Raw genomic sequence first — 21380 nt, forward strand, 5'->3', positions numbered from 1 at the left:
TACCACCTTACCCCAGTCCTGAAGATACTTTCAGGCGCAAACTTTGTTTGCTCACACTTGGATAAAGGATTAAACTAATTTTATTATACTCTAACCAAGTGAAAAATAAACTTTCAACATCTTTCTCTAAATCCAGAGTAATTTATTAAAAAAAGGGTGGCACACCATTTGGCAACTCCTATAGGTAGAGATGACTGCTAATGCTTCTGCCTGGTATCTCCACTTGGGCCTGGCTCCCACTGAAGAGACCTCAATAAAGGTCAAAACTAGTTTGGGTAGTGGCCCTTCCCTTAATGCATAACATCAGACATATCTGCAAGGAGATGTGTTTTGCATTATATGAGATACTGAGATAGGAGTGTTGGTAGCTTGCTCCACCTTTGCAACGAGTTTCCCTGGTGTGGTACCACCTTACCCCAGTCCTGAAGATACTTTCAGGCACAAACTTTGTTTGCTCACACTTGGATAAAGGATTAAACTAATTTTATTATAGTTTTATTGCAGTAAAAATGATGTCCTAATTTAACATGACAATTGTTATATTAGATTTAAGATCCCGGATTATCTATGGTCCTATTTATAATTAACCCTTAGGGAGAAAAGGTTAAGTGGGTAGACTATGTGTCTTCCATATTCTTGAGATTTTCGGATCCTCGTTATTGTTAATGAACAATAGATAACCCAGGATCTTAAATCTAATATAACAATTGTCATATGTTAAATTAGGAGATAATTTTTACTATAATAAAACTATCTATATGAAAGAATGTTTCTCTGATGTTGTCTTAAATAGAATATTGCTTTGATGTAGTTATTTTATTTCATTTCATTTATTTATTTTACTTTTATTTTATTTCAGGCCATTAGAATAACCGTTGATCAAATCATTGTCTCTTTAAAGTTTTTGATTCAAAATAATTGCTTGTTCTGTAACTTATATTTGAAATGTATAATTCTACATTTCTTTCTGGTGACCAATTTTGTACAATTCTCTAAACATTAGTGGTGTTTCTGAAAATATGGATTTTTGTAGGCGCTGTTGTTAAATGCTATTCTTAACTCATAACTTTTAAGACAGCTCATGTAAATTTGTTACAGTAAACTTTCATGATTTTTAATGGCCATGATTGCACTAAGAAATTAATAAGATGTCTGTTTATTTCTGTGTTATTTTCATAGACCGTACGAGGAGCCCACAAAGGAAGGAATTGGTAGTGATAATATAGGTAATAAGATGTTAAAAGCAATGGGGTGGAGTGAAGGTCAAGGACTTGGTAAAACAGGACAGGGGATGTCTGGCATTGTTGAGGTAGGTGCTTTAAAATTAAATAATTCTTGGTGTTCTATTTTGTTTAATAAGTTTATATTTTATATATAAATAAATATTATATTATTTGGACACCAGTAGTTCTGAAGGAAATGTGAACAGGAAAATTAAAAAGGAACAACCTTTTGTTCATGCAAGTGTGCAACTGGAATTTGGTTCTATTTGTGTTTTGATGAACATGCCGTTGTAACAGTCATTGGGATTTATTGTCCTTATTTATCGTCTTAGGCATACCCAGTACTTCATCTCTTTAAAACTAAGGAGTGCATATATAATTTGTCAATTATACACTCCTAATTTGTTTTCCAGAGTTTTAGTACAGGATACAACATTGAAGATTTTCAGCATTCGGACTAAGAATCACCATTCCAAACAAGGCCATAACACTCCCCATCTTTAAATTCCATTATTGAAATAAGGTGTTGCCTTAGCATGTTTCAGACATTTTCCATTTACACAAACATTATATATATTGCAGCGTTGCATAGAGCTTGTTTATATTGTACCAGAATTTGAAAAAAGTATTGCAATGCTCTGTTACAAATAGTATTTGGCATTTATTGGTGAAGGTAGGTATGGGAAATGTGATCTATAGCTCTAGCTCTTGAAACCATAGCTGTTGCAACTCCACCAAACTAGTGAATGCCATGCCTTTAACAATCCTGCTGAGTTGTGGAGCTTGTATGTCATTTTTTTTATAGCCAAGCAAATACATCACCAGTGACATCTTTGGCATGCTATAACGTCTCTTTTCAGATTTGGCGAGTCCTTCTATGAATTTTTTTACTTATTTGAATGGATTAGTGTTACAACACTTGGCTTTGTTGACTTTGGCTATAGTGTACAACTGACTATTTACATCTTACAATAAGACTTCTTTGATTGTAAGAAGTAGTCTTACTTTATCCTGTATTTGTTGCTACTAATACTGCATGTGTTTACTTCACATTTATATCTGTCCTTTTTTTGGATATATTTGGTTCATACCATTCACTCATTTTCTGTCTGAATACTTTTTGAGAATATGAATAATAGTTATAATTGTAATACTCTTATAACTTTGAATTATTAATAAAACTGTGCTAACTAATCAACTCATGAAGTTGATTTTTTAACAGCAAGAGTGAAGGTAATTTTTCTATATATCTTCTCTTATTCCTCTTTGTAATTGATAATGTTAAGTTTGGTCAAAGATACAAAGTGTACAGAGAGGACTGGAAAATTTTAGGGCAGAATTAGGAATAGAAAAATAAATAAAGTAAAAAGGGGTGCTTAAGGGTCAAAGCTGTATAACTCAGAGGAGATTTCCACATAGTCATTAAAGGAATGTGGAGAACCAACCAGTGCTTCTGACCTAATGTCCAATCCTCACCTCATGGTGCGCATTGTTAGGTTATCTGGATACTGAACGAATGAGGATGGACTGGTAATTTTTGATTTAGCTGACCAAATTGTATTCTTATTGGCTTAAACCACAATATAAAATGATGGTACAACATGATAGAATTTCATGCCGGCTGGGGCATCACCCTGTTAAACAAGGTCCCTGTTGTTTTCGTCAGGGAATAGGCAAACAGCAAAAAGTCAGCAAATTCTGAAACGTACCCCAACTCAAAATCACCAGAGTTCAAGATAGGTACTATCAACATAAGAAGCCTGAATGGCAAAGAAATGGAGCTAGCTGAATCCTTTCTTTTAGGCTTACACGGTGATCCGAATGCATTTTTGAAAAGTATGGAGACAACTACCATGTTTGAATAAAAACTTTAGTTTAATATAACTGAAATCTACATTTGACGTTTTGACCTTTATGTCAAGGTCATCTTCTGGAGCATACAACTATACACAGAAAACAAGCTACACTACAATCAAACTGGTTTGTTAAAGACACTGACCAACCGCTACAACAAATGTTGGCCTGACCTCTGGTGGAAAAAAAAAATTATACATCAACACTAGAGTCCTATTATTAGTGTTATCCGTTGATTGTAGAAATACATTGGGCACAACAACAAGTATCTATCTATATACATATATTAACATCATGTACACATTCCAACCAGTTGGTATGGAATGGTTTCTAATACTAGCTGAGGATTGGCTAGAGTCCTGACTTATGCTGGATCATATATATTAGGTAGGCTGAATTGTGTGCCATCCAGATTCTTGGAATTTTCATGCCATCTTTGTTGTTGATATTTGGGTGGTTTATCAGGATTTCGTAGGCTTCCTTAAATTTCCTTTCGTACCAGATTTTTGTGCGGTGTAAAGAGTATAGGTGCTTTTCCAGTTGATTTGGTGTAAGGTGTTGAGTACGTGGTCTGAGAGGCCTGCTTCACCATAATGGTTATATTTAATGTGTCTAATGTGTTCTTTCTTGCGTATAGGGATTGTCCATCCTGTTTCACCAATGTACGGTAAGTTACAGGTGCAGCAGATGCAATAGACTCCAGGATGTGCTAATGGGAGGAGAGGATCCTTAGAGGAGTTGAATATGGTTTTAAGTTTAGTGGGTGGTTTAAAGGTGGCATTGAGGTTATAATGTTGTAGGATTCTGTTGATTTTTTCCGATAACCCTTTAATGTATGGGATGGCCATGGTTTTACTGTAATCTAGATTCGTTTTTGTTGTAGTTTTATGGAGTATTTTATTAACAGTATTTTTGTTATAGCCATTATTTATGAGTGTGTCGCTGATGATTTTTAGTTCTTGTTTCAGGGCTTGCTGGTTAGAGCAAATTGTTGTAGCTCTGTTTCTAAGGGTGTTAATGACTCCATATTTTTTGTGATGGGTGGTGGTATGAATTAGCATCTATGTATTGGCCAATGTGTGTGTCGGTTTTCAGTAGACCGTAAAGGATAGACTGCCTGAAGGAAGATGTGTGACTTGTGTGTCTAGGAACGGGAGCGAATTTTGGTTTTCGATTTCGATAGTAAATTGTATGCATTCCTGTTGTTTGTTCAGGTGGCTAAGGAAGATGTTTAGCATTTGTCGCCCATGCGGCCAGATCGTGAACACATCGTCAACGTAGCTAATCCAGACTGTCAGTCTTAGCACGGCCGAATCAAGAGCTCTTTGCTCAAAGGTTTCCATGTAGAAGTTAGCGATTGGGGGGGAATAGTGGTGAGCCCATGGCTGTACCTTCTTTTTGTAGGTAGAATTTGTTTTGCCACACGAAGTAACCGGACTGTAGTACGTGGGCAAAGAGGGCCGTAATGTCGGGTGGAAATTTGTTCTGTAGTAGGAGAATTGTGTCATTGATGGGGACATTAGTGAAAAGGGCAGAAACGTCGAAACTGACTAATAAGTCGTCTTTGTTGAGTGTTATGTTTTTAATTTTATAAAGTGTTGTGTGTTTTTTATGTAGGAGGGGGAATGACCTACTGTCGTGACATTCTATTTTCATGTTATGTTCTAAATCCGCCATCTTGGTTCAAGTCACTCTTATCAATATAATAACTAATTGCGAATTGATCACCGATCCAAAAGTAAGGAAATTTATAATTATACTGCGCCACCCTATTTTTAGATTAGTCTATATAAAATAGTAGGATCAATTCTTAATTAAATTAGCAGTCTTCTCATTAGGCCGAATCATTTATTATTATTCTACTTGGGGCACCCGCAAGATTCGAATTTTTTATGAACGGTGCAATAAAGGGGAGTTCAGGCAAACACAATATTTGGATTAACAAAATAAAACATTTAATATACGATATATAGCAAATACATGAATTCTACTTTTAAATGAAACAATACAAATAACTTAATACATCTTGCTAAGTCACTCATTCCAATTCAATGTTCTAAACTTTAACATACAATTCACTGCTTCAAAATTATAAATTCTCTTAATTCAAGTTAATAAAACAAAACTTCTCATTTAATCAGTCTGCACACATCTATCAGTTGTACTTAATGTTTAAATTCACAGCAGGCACTAATCAAGGTGGACATTATTCCAAGCAATCTTATTTCGGACCTTGAACTTCGAAGATACGCTATAGTTAATGTTAGAATAAACAAACATGTATGACTACTCTTACCAGATACAATCTTCAATACATCAATTTATTGCGAGCACACTTATGAATTAACTCATTTGAGCTAGCGGAACACATTAAATAAAAATCTCCAACGCTTTAACTGAACTACTGTTAATCGCGCTTCACTACTCTAAAAAAAACAGCAATAAGGTACTGATATCCTTCCTTGTTTACTTTTCTGCAACTAGTTAAGTTCATTATATTCTTCTCAGGGCAACATAGAATTAAGACGTAATCCTAGATTAACTGGAACTAATCAGAATTTCCCATTGAATGTCCAGTTCTTTATTTATCCGATTACGACATCAATTTTCCTCTATAACAACAGCTGATTTCACTTGCAGCTGAGCATAAGATTCACTACGTTTTTTGCTTACTTCTAAACACTATTCTTTTGAACTTCTGCCCTAAAGAATTTATAATTTACTTTCACTTCCTTGCTCATATCCTACTTTCTTTCAGGCTCCGCAAAACTCTTCCCTTTTCTCTCTATAAAATTCTTATTGCCTCCCTTTCTCCTTTCTGGTTCCAAGGTCATGCACTCTTCGACTCGTGCTTGTTTATTTCATGCGTCTCCATAACAACTCGTGAACGTAAACATTTTGCTAATGTAATACAACGCTCTACTCTTACATAAGTGATTACATAACATTAAATTTTCACAAATAAGAATAAACAGAATATTTGAGCTACTTAATCAGCTCTTTCATTACGTATACAATTATTTATAATACACTTTTCGTTACTTTACATATATATTTTAGTTATCATAAATTTCTACACATATTATTATTTAATAAATTAATAGTAGGTTAAGTTTAGAATAAATATTTAAATAGTAATCCTATTAAGGAACAATAAATAATCTTTATACAAATTATGATTAATACATAATAAGCAATGTTAAATGTGAATGAAAAAAAAAAAAATTACACAACATAGTTTCGTTCACAATTTAACACTACCAACTCCTTGAGTGTTGCCGCTAATTTCTTGGCTAAGTGGTAATTGGGACTGTCTATTCCTTCCACGATTGGTCGAAGGGGTACATTTTGTTTGTGTATTTTCGGAACCCCATATATTCTGGGGGGGGGGCATAGTGGGGTTTGAGTTTTTTTAACCATGTCTGGTAGCCAAGAAGTGATGGACTTGAGTAGTTTCTCTGTTTTATCCTTTATCCTTTTTTGTTGGGTTATAATTTACCATTTTATATGTGTTGTTATCGGCTACTAGTTGATTCATTTGAAGTACGTATGTTGACCTGTCAAGGACAACAGTGGCGTTGCCTTTATCCGCTTTCGTTATTATTATGTTTTGTTTGGCTTTTAATGATTTAATTGCTGCTAATTCTGTTTTTATGAGGTTGTTCTATATGGTTTTCTTAGTATTCAGGACATTACTAGTTTCTAGTCGTATTTTATCTGCTATATTGTTAGGTAGGGACCTGATGCCTCTTTCAATGTGATAGATAAAATCCAATTTGTTTACCTTTTTAGGTGCTATTGCATAGTTCAGTCCTTTATTCAGTAGCGTAAGTTCGCCATTGTTCAGGGTGTGGCTTGATAGGTTAATCACATGGTTCTTGCTTGTCGGTGGTTGGTCGCTTCTTGTCTCCCTTGTTTGTTGTTCATTGTTGGTGTTTATCGGGGAGGAAGTCCTCTGATTGGATGGATTCCTGTGATTGGCCGCCATATTTTGCCATTGTTTCAAACTGTGGAATTTTGTCTCGAGTTTTTCTTTATTCTTTTCCAGGGTATATTTGGCCGAATTGTCAGTAATTCTTTCAAGTACTTGTAGAATGTCTGGATTAATATAGTTCGATAGTTCGGATTATAATTTTGAAACCAGATTTTGTGTTGTAGCTAGGTTTTGGCGGGCTGTTTGAATCTGTTCTCTAAGCATTGCTTTTTCTGTACAGTCATAAATACGGAGTGCCTTAGCGGATGTAAATTTCTTTTTTAGCCTGATGCAGATCGGAATAAGGTTACTCTCTCTGCATCTCTCTTTAAAAAGGCCAGCCAATTGATCAAGAGAGAAATACGAATCTTTAGCTTACCATAGCGATTGCAGCACTTGTGGGTATCATTTCCATGCAAAGCACATCTCCTTGCGGACATGTATAATGCTATGCATTAAGGGAAGGGCCACTACCTAGACCGGTTTCAACTTAAATATGACTTCTCCATTGCTTCCACCTTAGTATCTCCACCTCTGGGTCTGGCTCCCACTGACGAGATCTCAATAAAGGTCAAAACCGGTCTATGTTAGTGGCCCTTCCCTTAATGCATAGCATTATACATGTCTGCAAGGAGATGTGCTTTGCATTATGGGAGATACTAGGACAAGTAGTGAAGTACCACGAGTTGCCTCAGTCCTGAAGATACTTCAGGTGCAAACTTTGTTTGCTTATACTTGGATAAAGGATTCAACTAAATTTATTATAGTCTAACCAAGTGGGAAAAAACTTCCAACATCTTTCTTAAACCAGAGTAATTTAATAATAAGGTGAGACACCTTTTGGCAACTCATATGGGTAAATATGACTTCTCCATTGCTTCTGCCTTAGTATCACCATCTCTGGGTCTGGCTCCCACTGACGAGACCTCAATAAAGGTCAAAACTGGTCTGGGTAGTGGCCCTCCCCTTAATGCATAGCATTATACATGTCTGCAAGGAGATGTGCTTTGCATTATGGGAGATGCTAAGACAAGTAGTGATGAGAGCTTGTTCCACCTTTACCACGAGTTGCCTCAGTCCTGAAGATACTTCAGGCACAAACTTTGTTTGCTTACACTGGATAAAGGATTAAGCTAAGTTTATTATAGTCTAACCATGCAGGGAAAAAACTTCCAATACAAAAATGCTTTGGGAAAATTTGGAGAAAATAGCAAAGCTAATAATAATATCAAATACATGTTGGATTTCTGCTCATAAAAATATGCACAAATTCACATGGAGAGAAGAAGCAAGGAATAAGAAAAGTCTCATTGACTATGTCATTGCTTGTGCTTACTAAATAACTTAAGGAAATTATAATGTACAATAGAATATACATTAAATTAAACTTTAATATACTTCCAATAATTTGGCAACATCACGTTGCCTTCTTCAAAAGAACTTACAATAAAGACACGTGCATGCAGGCACTAAACACAGTAAATGAAAAACGAAGCGAGGAAGTTATGGTTTTCCTAAAAGTCCTGATGGTGCCCCTAGCGGGCTATGTAGGTATTCTTGGCAGTTGGGCTGAAGGTCTCCTGATGTAAGCCTCCCAAAGTCTCTCTCCCAGAGCCCTTCAGCCCAACGGCCAAGAATACCTACATAGCCCATGGGGGGGGGCACCATCAGGACTTTTAGGAAAACCATAGCTTCTTTTCTCACTTACTGTGTTTAGTGCCTGCATGCACGTGTCTTTATTGGAAGTATATTAAAGTTTAATTTAATGTATATTCTATTGTATGTTGTAATTTCCTTAAGTTATTTAATAAGCATGTACAACCAATCTAAGCCTTTCTACGAGAGAATTATGTCATTGTTTATAATGATATTTTCTATCTGGTACAGGATACTAGAGTGTATAGAGGATTTAAAATTGGAAGTGATCACCATTTGATCTTGAGCAGTATAAAATTGAATTTCATATTGAAAAGAAGAACATGTAAGAAAGTTTTAAGGCGAATAAAAGTTGAGCAGCTGTCAGATGTGAACTGTAGACTAAAATACACAAACGTTATTCAATAAAAAATGAAAGAGTTCATGAACAGGATCCGAACCTTGGAGATTCAGTGGCAAGATCTGGAGAAAACATTGATTGATTCAGCCAGAGATTCAGCATGTGGTGAGGTTGTTTGCAAGGATAGAAAAATCAGAACTCCATGGTGAACACAGGAAGTTAAAGAGACAGTGATGGAAAAGAAGAAAGCATATCACAAATTCCTGGTAAATAAGTCAAGAGTCATGGGTTTTTGTTAAGAACATTGAAAATAAATATCAAGAAGTGGCAAGATATTCTGGAGGTTGATGAAGAAGCTCAGAAATGAAGGAAAGATTGCTGTAAAAGGAATTTGAGATGATAAAGGTGATATGAAAACTGGAGAAAAAATATCCTTGAAGTATGGAGTAATTACTTCAAAAAATTGCTAAATGAAACAATGTGACCACATAGTGTTAAAAAAACACTCACCAGGCATGCAATCAGGAATATATATATCCATTCTTAAAGCTATCAAAAGCCTAAAGTGTGGAAAGGATGCTGGAGTAGATGATATTCAACCAGAAATGCTCAAATATGGGGGGGGGGGCATAAAAGTCTTACAGTGGCTACACTGCATAGTTCAGAAAACCTAGAAAGAAGGACGAATTCCAGATGACTGGAGTAGAAATCTCATAGTACCCATATATAAAAAGGGAAATAAAACTGAATTGAGGAATTAGGTAAGTACCAGATCGGCATAATAGACTGAAACAAAAAAGACAAACTGGTAAGATCTTTCTAAGCAATAAATACAAAATGTTATATCCATGCAATGACAATCAAGAAAAAGGAGAAGTAGCCATTGTATTCAACACTAAATACAAGGCTAATCCTCTTGAATGGCAGGCAGTCTCAAGTAGAGTGATGTGGGCAAATGTGAGAATGGGGAACTGTACAATGAGACTTATTTGTGCCTATGGTCTCATAGAAGATTCTACTAAGGTAGAAGTGGAAGAATTTTTTGAAGCTTTAGAGAAAGCAACTGACCACAGTGAAAAAAGAAAAGTTGGTCTTTGTTGGGGATCTAAATAGCAGAGTAGGAAATGATTGTCAGACATACAAACATATTTTGGGAAAATTTGGAGAAAAGAGCAAAGCTGTCCTGATTTTGGAGAAAAGAGCAAAGCATGCCCTGAGCAGAAATACTGTTGGATTTCTGCTCAGGACATGGACTGGTTATTAACACCATGTTCCAACATAAAAATGTTCACAAATTCACATGGAGAGGAGATGCAAGGATTAAAAAAAGTCTCATCGACTATGTTATTGTTGATAGTGATGTTTTCTCTCTGGTGCAGGACATCAGAGTGTACAGAAGATTTGAAATTGGAAGTGATCACTGTTTAGTCTTCAGCAGGATAAAATTGAATTTCATATTGAAAAGAATAACATGTAAGAAAGTTTTAAAGTGAATAAAAGTTGCGCAGCACTGAGATGTGAACTGTAGACTAAAATACACAAAGATTATTGAAAAAAAATGAAAGAGTTTGAGAACAGGAACCAAACCTTGGAGATTCAATGACAAGCCTTGAAGTAAACCTGATTGATTCATCCAGAGGCATGTGGTGAGGTTTCTGCAAGGATAGAAAAATCAGATCTAGATAGAAAACAAGAAAGCTAAACACTGTGTAAAAGTAGCTAAACAAAAGCAATGGAAGGACTTTGGCAAGAACATAGAAAATAAATATCAAGAGTGTGATAAAATATTCTGGAGGTTGTTGAAGAAGCTTAGAAATGGAGGAAAGAGTGCTGTAAAAGGAGTTAGAGATGATAAAGGTGACATGAAAACAGGAGAAAAAAGATATCCTTGAAGTTTGGAGTAATTACTTCGAAAAATTGCTAAATGATGAAACAAGCAGTGATAGCATATTGGTAAAAAATACTCAACAGGCATACAGTCAGGAATACGTATCCATACTTGAAGTAGAAAAGGCCATCAAAGGCTTGAAATGTGGAAATGCAGCAGAAGTAGATGATATTCGACCAGAAATGCTGAAGTATGGTGGTATAAAAGTCGTACGGTGGCTGCACTGCATAGTTCAGATGGCCTGGACAGAGGATTGAATTCCAGATGATTGGAGTAGAGCTCTCATAGTACCCATATATAAAAATGGAAATAAAACTGATGTGAGAATTACAGAGGTATTTCCCTACTGAGTGTTCCTGGTAAGATCTATGCAAGTATACTTGAGAAACAATTGAGAAGAATTGTTGAAGAAAAGCTTGGGGAAGAACAAGCTGGATTCAGGCCAAATAGAGGCTGTCAGGATCAGATCTTCACTTTATGACAAATAATTGAGAAATCATGGAAATGTAACAAAGATCTGTATTTAAGTTTTGTTGATCTGGAAAAGGCATATGGCAAGGTGCCAAGAGAGAAGCTATTCAAAATGCTACAGTTGTATGATATTGTTAGATCTAAAATAGGCGACCTCATTTTTACACGATGTCACCATTCCAGAATCTAACAGTAAATAAACAAAAAATAAATATGCATACTTATCTTTTAGCACAGTATAACTGTTATTTTTTTGTAAACACCATCTTGTATATTAAACTTTGAATTATGTGAATTAAAATTAATGTATCTGTGTGTCAAGCATGAATGTAAGTCAGCAAAAAGCGGCAGTTATAAGAGAAATTATTAGTGATTTTCTACAAATGAAAGAATGCAAGTTATTCAGCAACATAGGGCAGAGATCGCCCTAATGCTACAAGAGCAGCGTAAGAACCCTCGGGCATCCCATCTGAGAAGATATCATGATGCATACATTCTTGGAAATAGAAAGTCCCGTATGTTGATCGGTGAAGTCACCCAGTCGGAGACCAATAGACGGGACGATAAGAGAAATTCAAACTCGGAAAGGTGGTGCTCTTGGGGAGCGTATAAAACCCGCGACACGGAATTGAATCCCCCCCGTCTTTTCGTTCCTGAATTCTCTCTGTGTGCTACAAGTGTTCATCACAGTTCAGCTCTTATTTTTAAGAGCTGGCTTTCGAGAAGTTCTGGCATGGCACGGCAGCAGAGTTCAGCAAGATTGAACATAGGCCGTCAATGAGAAGGATCATTGACATAAACCCTTAGCAGGGAAATAGCACCCAGCTCAGAAGAGCACACGTATCCCACGTGACGGAAAATTTGAGATAGCCAGAATTGTAACAAAGAAGGAAGGACGGGAAAAAAACTTATAAAGAGTAGATAAGTACTTTCACGTGTTCTAGCCCCTTTTGAGAATTGACTAACAGTGCAAAAAGAGTGTATCTTAAATTTGTAATAGAAGGAAGTGTGAAGAACTGAGATTTATGTAAATGACTCTATGCCTTTTAAAATGAATTTTAAGAGCATTCGGTTAGATAGAGATTTTGTCGTGATTCATTCGAGAGAGATTATCAATGTGCTAAATGTCCAATAGAGTTGTAGATAAGAATGTAAAATATGTTGAAATATTTAATTTGCTAACATTTAGAAATCAATGCTTAATTATTTTAAGAACGAGAGGGTGAGAAAAAAGTAGAAGTTTAAATTAGAATTAATAATTGTTTTATTTTGTATTGCATTACATAATGAGTTCATTAAATTTATTTGATGCTTTACATGTCTGTGTTTTTGATCATGCTGACTGACCCTGACCCTTCATAAAATACAAACCTGTATGATTGTGTGTGTGTGCAGGGATATCCCAATTAAGAGTAGTAGGGCACGACTGCAATAAACTAGAAAACCTAAGGCCTCTGAATTTCAGCTAAGATTATTAGCAGCACCTGATATCCTATGAATATTCTTAGGCTGACTTTAGCTCTACTCTTACAGCCCAGGCTGGTGCAGTACATAAATTTGCCTGAGCGAATAGGATAGCTCATAGTATTCAGGGAACAGGTATTTCTGGCAGCCCTTAGAAAGTTAAATATGTATGGAATAAAATAAAAATGAATAAAGAATAGTATGATAGAACAAAGGCTCAGACCTGATGAAAAGCATAGAATAAAAGAAGGATTGTAAAGATTTGATAACATTAACACTAAGACGTGATAAAAGTTAAAATTAAAATAAGAATAAGAAAAATAAAAGAATAAAAAGGAAACATAACGATAAAAACAAAACAAAGAGAAGGCCACATAACAATGCCGCACCCGACATAACATAAGGTGCAAGCAGTAGGATTTTGATAGAAGAGGTTGAAGTAAGAAAGGATATGATTAAATATAGAGCGTCGATATAATAATAGCAAATATATACGACATAACAATATCAATGGGGCATTATATCAAGCAATACTTTGTCTTTATTTGAGTTATAAATCAGCAGTTAGAATTGAAGGAAGTGCAGTAAGATGGTTTAATGTTAAATCTGGTGTCAGACAAGGATGTACATTATCCCCTCTGTTATTCATTATCTATATGGATCACATTATGAAGGAAAGTGGTTTAAACCTGATATCAAAATTGGAGATGTTAATGTCAGCTCTTTGCTTTATGAGGACAATGCTATTCTTCTAAATAAATCCACTACAAGTCTGCGAGATTCTCTGGCTAAATTGAATAACAGTTGTAATAGATATGGCATGAAGGTCAGTAATAACAAGAGAAAGACAATGGAAATAGGCAGAAACATTGAAAATATCAACTGCATTGTGAATGGAGAACCTATAGAACAAGTAAAACATGTCAGCTAATTAAACACGATTTTAGTGAAGATGGTAAATTAAATATAGAAATAGACAACAGAATCAACAAAGCTAGTATGGTAGGAAGTCGAACAAATAAATTTTTGTGGAATAATAGAGAAATCAGCCAGAAAACTAAATTAGCTGTATACAAGAGTGTTCAAACCAATTTTAACTTATGGATTTGAAAGCTGGGTCCTAAGTAAAGCACTTGACCAAAGACTAGAGATTGCAGATATGAGAGTCCTGAGAAAGATGGGGGGCATGAACAGATGTCATCAATGGCAATATCATGTTTAAAAATAAGGATATACTTCACCAAAGACTAGAGACTGCAGAATATGAAACTCCTGAGAAAGAACAGGGGCATGAAGAGATGGCATGAATACCAATATCATATTAAGAACTTGACATTGCTGGCATCCAGGAAGGTATTGGCAGAGCTAAATTCATGTGTTAATGGTCACTTAAACAGAACGGGAGAGGAAAGATTAGCAAAATGGTCTCTGCTAGGTTGGCAGGAATAAGACCCAGCAGAAGACCAAGATATAGGCGGATTGATACAGTAAAAAGTGCCTTAGAAGATTGAAACATAAGATCTGACAATGTTGGAGTCTTGACAGGTAACAGATTGATTTGGAGGAACATTGTAGATAGGAAGTTAGCAATGGTGGAAATTTTTCACGTAGTACTATCATATCCAGTACACTCCTTGAGGGTACGTGGCAGGAATTGGATGATGATGAAAAAATTTTCTTCTGCTTAACTTAGGTGATCACCTAAGTTTAGCAGAAGAAAATTGAATATCTCAATCTCAAAAAAAAGGGAAAATATGTACTAAAGTTCTGAAAATGCTTGAATTTGAATGCAGTTGAGAATTGTAAGCATGGTTGGCCAAGAGTCTAGTGCCAGTTGTCCAACCAGCATGCAGTGGGTCCTGATCCCATCATGGGCACAAATGTTTATGGTTATCTTTAACATGTTCATACTGGGCAGTGTTTTGTTCAAATTTTGCTGCATGTGGGAACTCACTTTACCATTAACATAAGGTAGAATTTTATTTATAAAATTAGTATTTGGGAAATGTCTTAATCATATTGAAAATCTTAATTGTAATTCAAGCTGACTTCAGGTTTCTCTATAACACATCCACACATACCCACACAATTTTTATATGCCTTTTTTTTATGAAAAACTTTTTGCATGAATTGTTTGTTTTCTGCAACAGGAAATTCAGAAGTGGATGTTAAGACAAAAGCATTTGTTTAGATACTGTGTTTTGGACTACAATAAAAGTAGTCTGCAGAGCATTGTTGTTATTAATCTTCTGCACATATAATGTTTTTGTGCATCCCCCCCTCTCCCCATTACTGCCATGCAGCATACATCAATGCAAATAATCTAAAGCAGGGTTCCCCAAAATGCAGTCCGTTACCTGATACCAGTCCTTTGGAAAACCTGACTAATCATTTGATAGAAATTCTAATGTGCCATATGAGTTGTCAATAGAGAAAATCATGTTATAAACAAAAAAAATAAAATAATTACATTAAACAACAAAACAGTACTACTATTACTTATTAAAGTTTCATAATAGGCAATTTCAAGTGGTTATGTGAACAAATTTCAAAATGGCAAATTTAACAATGAAACATTTGTGCCCCCCACATTCTACTAAGGAAGAAGTTTCTGGAGGAATTTTTTACATCATTAGTGAATGCAGTTGATATAAAAAAAGACAAAATTTGGTGTTTGTTGCATATAGGAAATGAATCCCAGTAATACAGAAATGGTTGGGAAAATCTGAAGAAATGAGTGAAGCTTATAATAATTGTGCCTATTAGATTTCTGTTCAGACCAACTAGTCATCACTAATACATCTGAATGTAAAGACATGCACAGATTCATGTGAAGAGAAAGCACACACACAAAAAGTGTTATTGGCTGTTATCAGTGATATCGTTACAGTAGTTCAGGATATTTTATATAGAAAGTGAACATTGCTTAGTTAGTTTTAAGCAGAATAAAAATAAATGTCATACTGAAAATAATATGTTAGAAAATTTTAAAAAGAACTAAAGTCAAGCAGCTTTTTTAGAGGTGAGCTGTACAAATGTTATTCAAGAAAAAACGAAAGAGTTTGAAAACAACTCCAAAACCTTCGAATTTCATTGGTAAACTCTGGGGGGGGGGGGGATATAGCTAAACAAGAGTGGAAAGACCACATGCTATTGAAAAAGCTTCAAAATGGAGGAATAGCTCTGTAAATAAGATGGCAAATGTGATATATAGAAACTGAAAACAAAGATATTCTGGATGTCTGGAGTAGTTACTTAGAAAGATTGTAATAATAATAATAATAATCGTATGATGATACACAGCCATGAGTCCCCTTTATGGGGAGGTACGGCACCATCTCAGTCCCCCCAAATTTTATCGGGCTCTGGAACTGGCATAGCTGACGAATCAGACCTATGGCTGGTTAGTATTCCTGACTGTAATCCGTGTGTGTGTTCACTGGACCGGTTTACCTGCTTGCAGGATGAAAAATTTCTGGTGGAAATTTTTCATCCTGCAAAAAATCTGGTGGAAGAAACAGCAGGTTTTTTTCCACCAGATAAACTAGTGGAAAAAAACGCTGCTGTCCACGCCCAAGATCGGCTAACTTGGCTATGGCTGAGGAAGATCCTTAAGCTCCTCGCGTCGTCAACAGGAATCGAACCTAGGACACTCCTTCCTCAGCCATATGGTTGCAAAGCGCATAGCCACTAGGCTAACCGTGCGGACAGAAAGATTGTTAAATGGTATAAGAGCTAACAGAACTTTGGTGGAAAGTATTCAAAAGAAATCCAATCAGACTTCATTTCAATCCATCAAGTAGAAGAAACCATGGAAAAGCAGCTGGAGTAGATGATATTTAGCCCAAAATGGTCAAGTATTGGAAGTCGTATAAAAGTTTTCACAGTGGCTACACTACATAATCAGGTCTGTTCCAAAGTTTGAATTCTGGATGATTGGAGAAAAGCCTTCATAGTACCCCATCTATCAAAACAGAAATAAAATAATGTGAAAATTACAGCAGGATTTCTCAATTCCAGGATTCCTTAATAAATTGAATAACTGCTGTAAAATTTCACATGAAAAACCAGCACTAAAAAGACCAAAACTATGAAAATAGCAAGAAACATTGAAATCTTTAATTACATTCCAAGTGGAGAACCTATAGAACAAGTTGCAACATTGCAGCTTTTTAGGCAGAATTTGGTGAAGATGCAGATTAAATATGAAAAGAAACAATGCAATAAACAAAGCTTATATATGTGCAGATGTAACAGGAAATAAGAAATAATTGACTAGAGACTACAAATAGTTTTAAGAAAAATTAAGGGAATGAACTGATTAGTGTCTAAAATGAAAATGTTAGAAAGGAACTTGACATTATTATCATTCAAGAAATGTGTAAACAGAAATAATCTAGGATGAAAGGATTTTAGCAAAACAAATGTTTTTGGCCAGTATGGCTGTAAAAAGACTCAGAGGAAAACCTCATGTTGGAGGCTTAATGGATTGTATACAGCACTCAGAATGGTTTAAAACAGAATTTAATACTTCCTATATTTCGCCTCAGTCACTGAGACATCTTCAGAGATTACAAAAAAACTCATGTAACATATACACAAATACCACTCAATACTAAGCCAACCACGTGGGTGACTCTAAAGTCCTATCTAGGTGGTGCGGTCTATATGGGCAGTTGTAGGTGGCCTGGAATGTAAGGTTGGATTTCTGATGATTAATGTTTCCAAAATCTTAGGAAGTTTAATGCAACTGTATTTATTCAGATTTTGTTGATTTCTGAGAGCTGCTGTAGTTTCTAAAAATAGTCTCTCTTTTTTGAATTTACTGTGGTGGAGCATGGTGGTTTTTTCCCAAGAGATCCTGTGTGTCGCATGCCATAGTCAGCCAAACCTGACTGACCATAGTCTTGTTGCAGATGTATGACTTGTGTTCTTCTAGGCAGATGGTTCCTGTCTGTCCAAAGTATGCCAGCTTACAGGAACAGGGTACTTTATAAACTCCAGGCACTAAGAGAGGAGGGAGCTGATCTTTTGTATAACGAATGAGGGTAGCAAGTTTGCGGTGGAGCTTACATGATGTAGGGTATGGAGATGGCATTTCTAAACTCTTTCTGAAGAGATGGCTGGGGAATGGGGGAGGAACCGATTATTTTTTAATACTATGATCGCTGTAGCCATTTGAGAGGAATGTGTTGTGTATGCAGTCAAGCTCAATTGAAGGGGCAGTTCCACTAGAACAAAGATTGTGGGCTCTCTTATTAGAGTTTTAATAAATGCCAGCCTGACTGGCCGAGTGGTTAGCGTATGCGCTCTCCAGCCAAAAAAAGGTTGTGGGTTCGAGTCCCACCTTGGGCATGGATGTTTGTAATTGTCTGTGGAAATACCAGTGGTGGTGGTCGGCAGAAGATGGCGTTGGTGTAGTTATGGTCAGTTGGTGGATTGAGTGGTGGAGACAGAGCTGTAGAGCACGTGCCCTCCCTTGATGAGTCCTTGGACTCCCTGGAGGTGTCAAATAATAATAATAATGCCATATTGTTGATCGAGGTTGGTGGTGATGGGAGAGTTTGTGAATGTTTTCTATATACAGTGAAGGAAAGTGTACCATTAGGAAGGCGTGTAACTGAGGTGCTAGGAATGTTCTTTTCCCTTTTCCATCGTAAACTGGATTCTTGGATGTAGGCTGTTGAGGTGACTGAGGAAGGGGTCTAAGGTGTCTGGACCATGAGGCTAAATAGAGAACACATCATTTACATATCTTAGCCAGATAGAAGGTTTGAGAAGGAGCTGAGTCTGTCTCATTTTTCAAAATTTTCCATATAAAAATTGGCAAGAGGTGGGGGGTAATCCATGGCGGTTCTGTCTATCTGCTTGCAAATTTTGTTCTTGCAAGAAAAATAACCAGAATTGATGGGAAAGGAAAAACGTTTTCTAAGAGTGTTAAGGTATCAATTAATGGAATATTGGTAAACAGTGAGGAGATGTCAAAGCTTACTAATATGTCTGTGTTATTTAAGGTTAGATTTTCTGTTAGGGTTTTAAAATGGGTAGAGTTTTTTTTATATTGGATGTGGTAAGTCCAGTGAGACAGGGTCAGAGAGTTAGCCAGCTGTTTTGACAGTTTGTAGCAAGGCGCATTAGTGGCATCTACTAAGTGGGGAATAACAGAAAGGTTTGAGTTTTTTCATAATATCCAGAGGCCAGGAAGATATTTTTTTAAGTAAGTTTTTTAATTTTTAAACTTGTGTTTTTGTGGGATCGTGTTCTAGTGGTATGTAGGTAGAGCGATCTCGGAGGATAATCTCCATTTTTCGATTGTATTCAGGGGCATTAAGGACGGCTGTGAAATTGCCCTTATCTGCTCTGGTGATGACGATACTTTTGCCTTTCCTTAATTTCCTGAGAGCAGTGAGTTGGCCGGACGATAAATTACTTTTTGGAGGCGAGGATGTTGGTGACGTCAAGTCTGATGTTATTTGCTATCTCTAGTGCTAAGCGACAGATCCCGTGTTCAATATTATACATTACATCTATCATTGGCAGTTCTTTCAGTGTGATGGTGAAATTATTGCCGAGGCTTAGGGCACTGACGGCATCATTGAGCCTTTTGGAAGATAGATTCACTACTGTCTGAAGTGGTTGAATTTGCAGTTGCAGTTTGGATTTATATAGGTTGTTATACTTTTTTTGTATGTTTATTTTTTATTTTTTGGAATTGTTTCTGTGCAGAAACTTCTGAGATTCCAGAGAGAATGGATCAAAGTTCAGGGTTAAGTACTGCGGAGAACTCTGAGAACGCACTGCTCTCAGGAAATTACGGAATGGCAAAAGTATCGTCATCACCAGAGCAGATAAGGGTAATTCCATGGTCGTCCTTAATGCCACTGAATGCAATCGAAAAATGGAGATTATCCTCTGAGATCACTCTACCTACATCCCACTAGAACACGATCCCACAAAAACACAAGTTAAAAAATTAAAAAACTTACTTAAAAAAATATCTTCCTGGCCTCCAGATATTACAAAAAAACAAAAACTCAAACCTTTCTATTACACCCTCCTCCCCCCGAATGTACAGTTTACCAAAAATCCACAAACCTAATTCCCCACTAAGACCTATAGTAGATGCCACTAATTCACCTTACTACAAACTGTCAAAACAGCTGGCTAACTCTCTGAACCTGTCTTGCTGGACAGGGTCACTCTTGCCACATCCTATATAAAAAACTCTACCCATTTTAAAACCCTAATAGAAAATCTAACCTTAAATAACACAGACATATTGGTGAGCTTTGACATCTCCTCACTGTTTACCAATATTCTCTTAATTGATACCTTAACACTTAAGAAAAAGTTTTGCCATCAATTCTGGTTGTTTTTCTTGGAAGAACAAAATCTACAAGCAGATAGAGAGAACTGTCATGGGTTCCCCCCTCTCACCCCCTCTTGACAATTTTTATTTTGAAAAATGATACACAGACTCAGTCCCTCTCAAACCTTCTATCTGGCTAAGATATGTAGATGATGTGTTCTCTATTTTGCCTCATGGTCCAGACACATTAGACTCCTTCCTCAGTCACCTCAACAGCCTACATCCAAGAATCCAGTTTACAATGGAAAAAGAACAATAGTTTACCCTTCCTTACCTTAGTTGCACCCCCTTCCTATATAGAAAACCTATGCACACAGGCAGATACATTCATAAACTCTCCCACACCACCCCACTCAACAATGTGGCATTATTAAAACTCTAAGAGAACCCACAATCTTTGTTCCAGTGGAACCGCTCCCCCCCCCCCCCCTTCAACTGAGCTCGACCACATACACAACACCTTCCTCTGAGATGGATACAGTGATCATAGTATTAAGAAAAAATCACTTCCTCTCCCATTCCCCAGCCATCTCTTCAGAAAGAGTTTAGAATTGCCATCTCCATACTCTACATCCGTGGTACATCAGAAAAAATAGCCAAGATTTTAAAAAAGTACTACCGTCACACAGCATTTAAGCCCCACTGCAATCTTGCTGCCCTTATCCGTTCTACAAAAGATCAGCTCCCTCCTCTCTGAGTGCCTGGAGTTTATAAAGTATCCTGTTCTTGTAAGCTGGCATACTTTGGACAGACAGGTAGGTCTGCAACCATAACTATGGTCAGTCAGGCTTGGCTGACCATGTCTTGGATACAACCCACAAGATTGCTTGGGAAAAAAAAAATCACCATGCTCCACCACAGTCTTCTTCTTTCCTTCACTTATTAGGTCTATTGGCCTGGTATGGGTCTATTTTTTACCCTTCTAAGCATTACCTGTCCTGAGGATAATGTGGCTAGCCCTATGCCTCCCAGTGTGTGTCCTATGTCTGTACATGCGTGTGTTCACGGGGCCAATTTGCCTGCTTTCGTGTGGGAAAAAATCCCTGGTAAACTGGGGAGAAAACCCCTGCAGTCCATGCTCAGGACCGGCTAACTTGGCTATGTCTGAGGAGCTCCTCACGTCGGCAACGGAAATCGAACCC

At 36.6% G+C, this 21380-nt stretch overlaps 1 protein-coding gene across 3 annotated transcripts in view; it reads left to right on the forward strand.

Annotated features, from left to right (window-relative positions):
- Positions 1 to 21380, forward strand: part of LOC150101823 (RNA-binding protein 5-like) — a 455027-nt gene that overhangs the window by 431945 nt on the left and 1702 nt on the right. For all 3 annotated transcript variants that reach the window (XR_016549043.1, XM_090400660.1, XM_090400661.1), the window contains one exon: positions 1180 to 1309. Coding sequence is in view for 2 of the 3 variants with exons in the window: in XM_090400660.1 (XP_090256786.1) it covers positions 1180 to 1309 (130 nt within the window). In the remaining variant the exon portion in view is untranslated. The remainder of the gene's footprint in view (positions 1 to 1179; positions 1310 to 21380) is intronic.

The sequence above is a fragment of the Typopeltis vanoorti genome, chromosome 11 (genome assembly GCF_054136105.1).
Source record: "Typopeltis vanoorti isolate ZY-2024b chromosome 11, IOZ_Tvanoo_1.0, whole genome shotgun sequence".
Taxonomy (NCBI): Eukaryota; Metazoa; Arthropoda; class Arachnida; order Uropygi; family Thelyphonidae; genus Typopeltis; species Typopeltis vanoorti.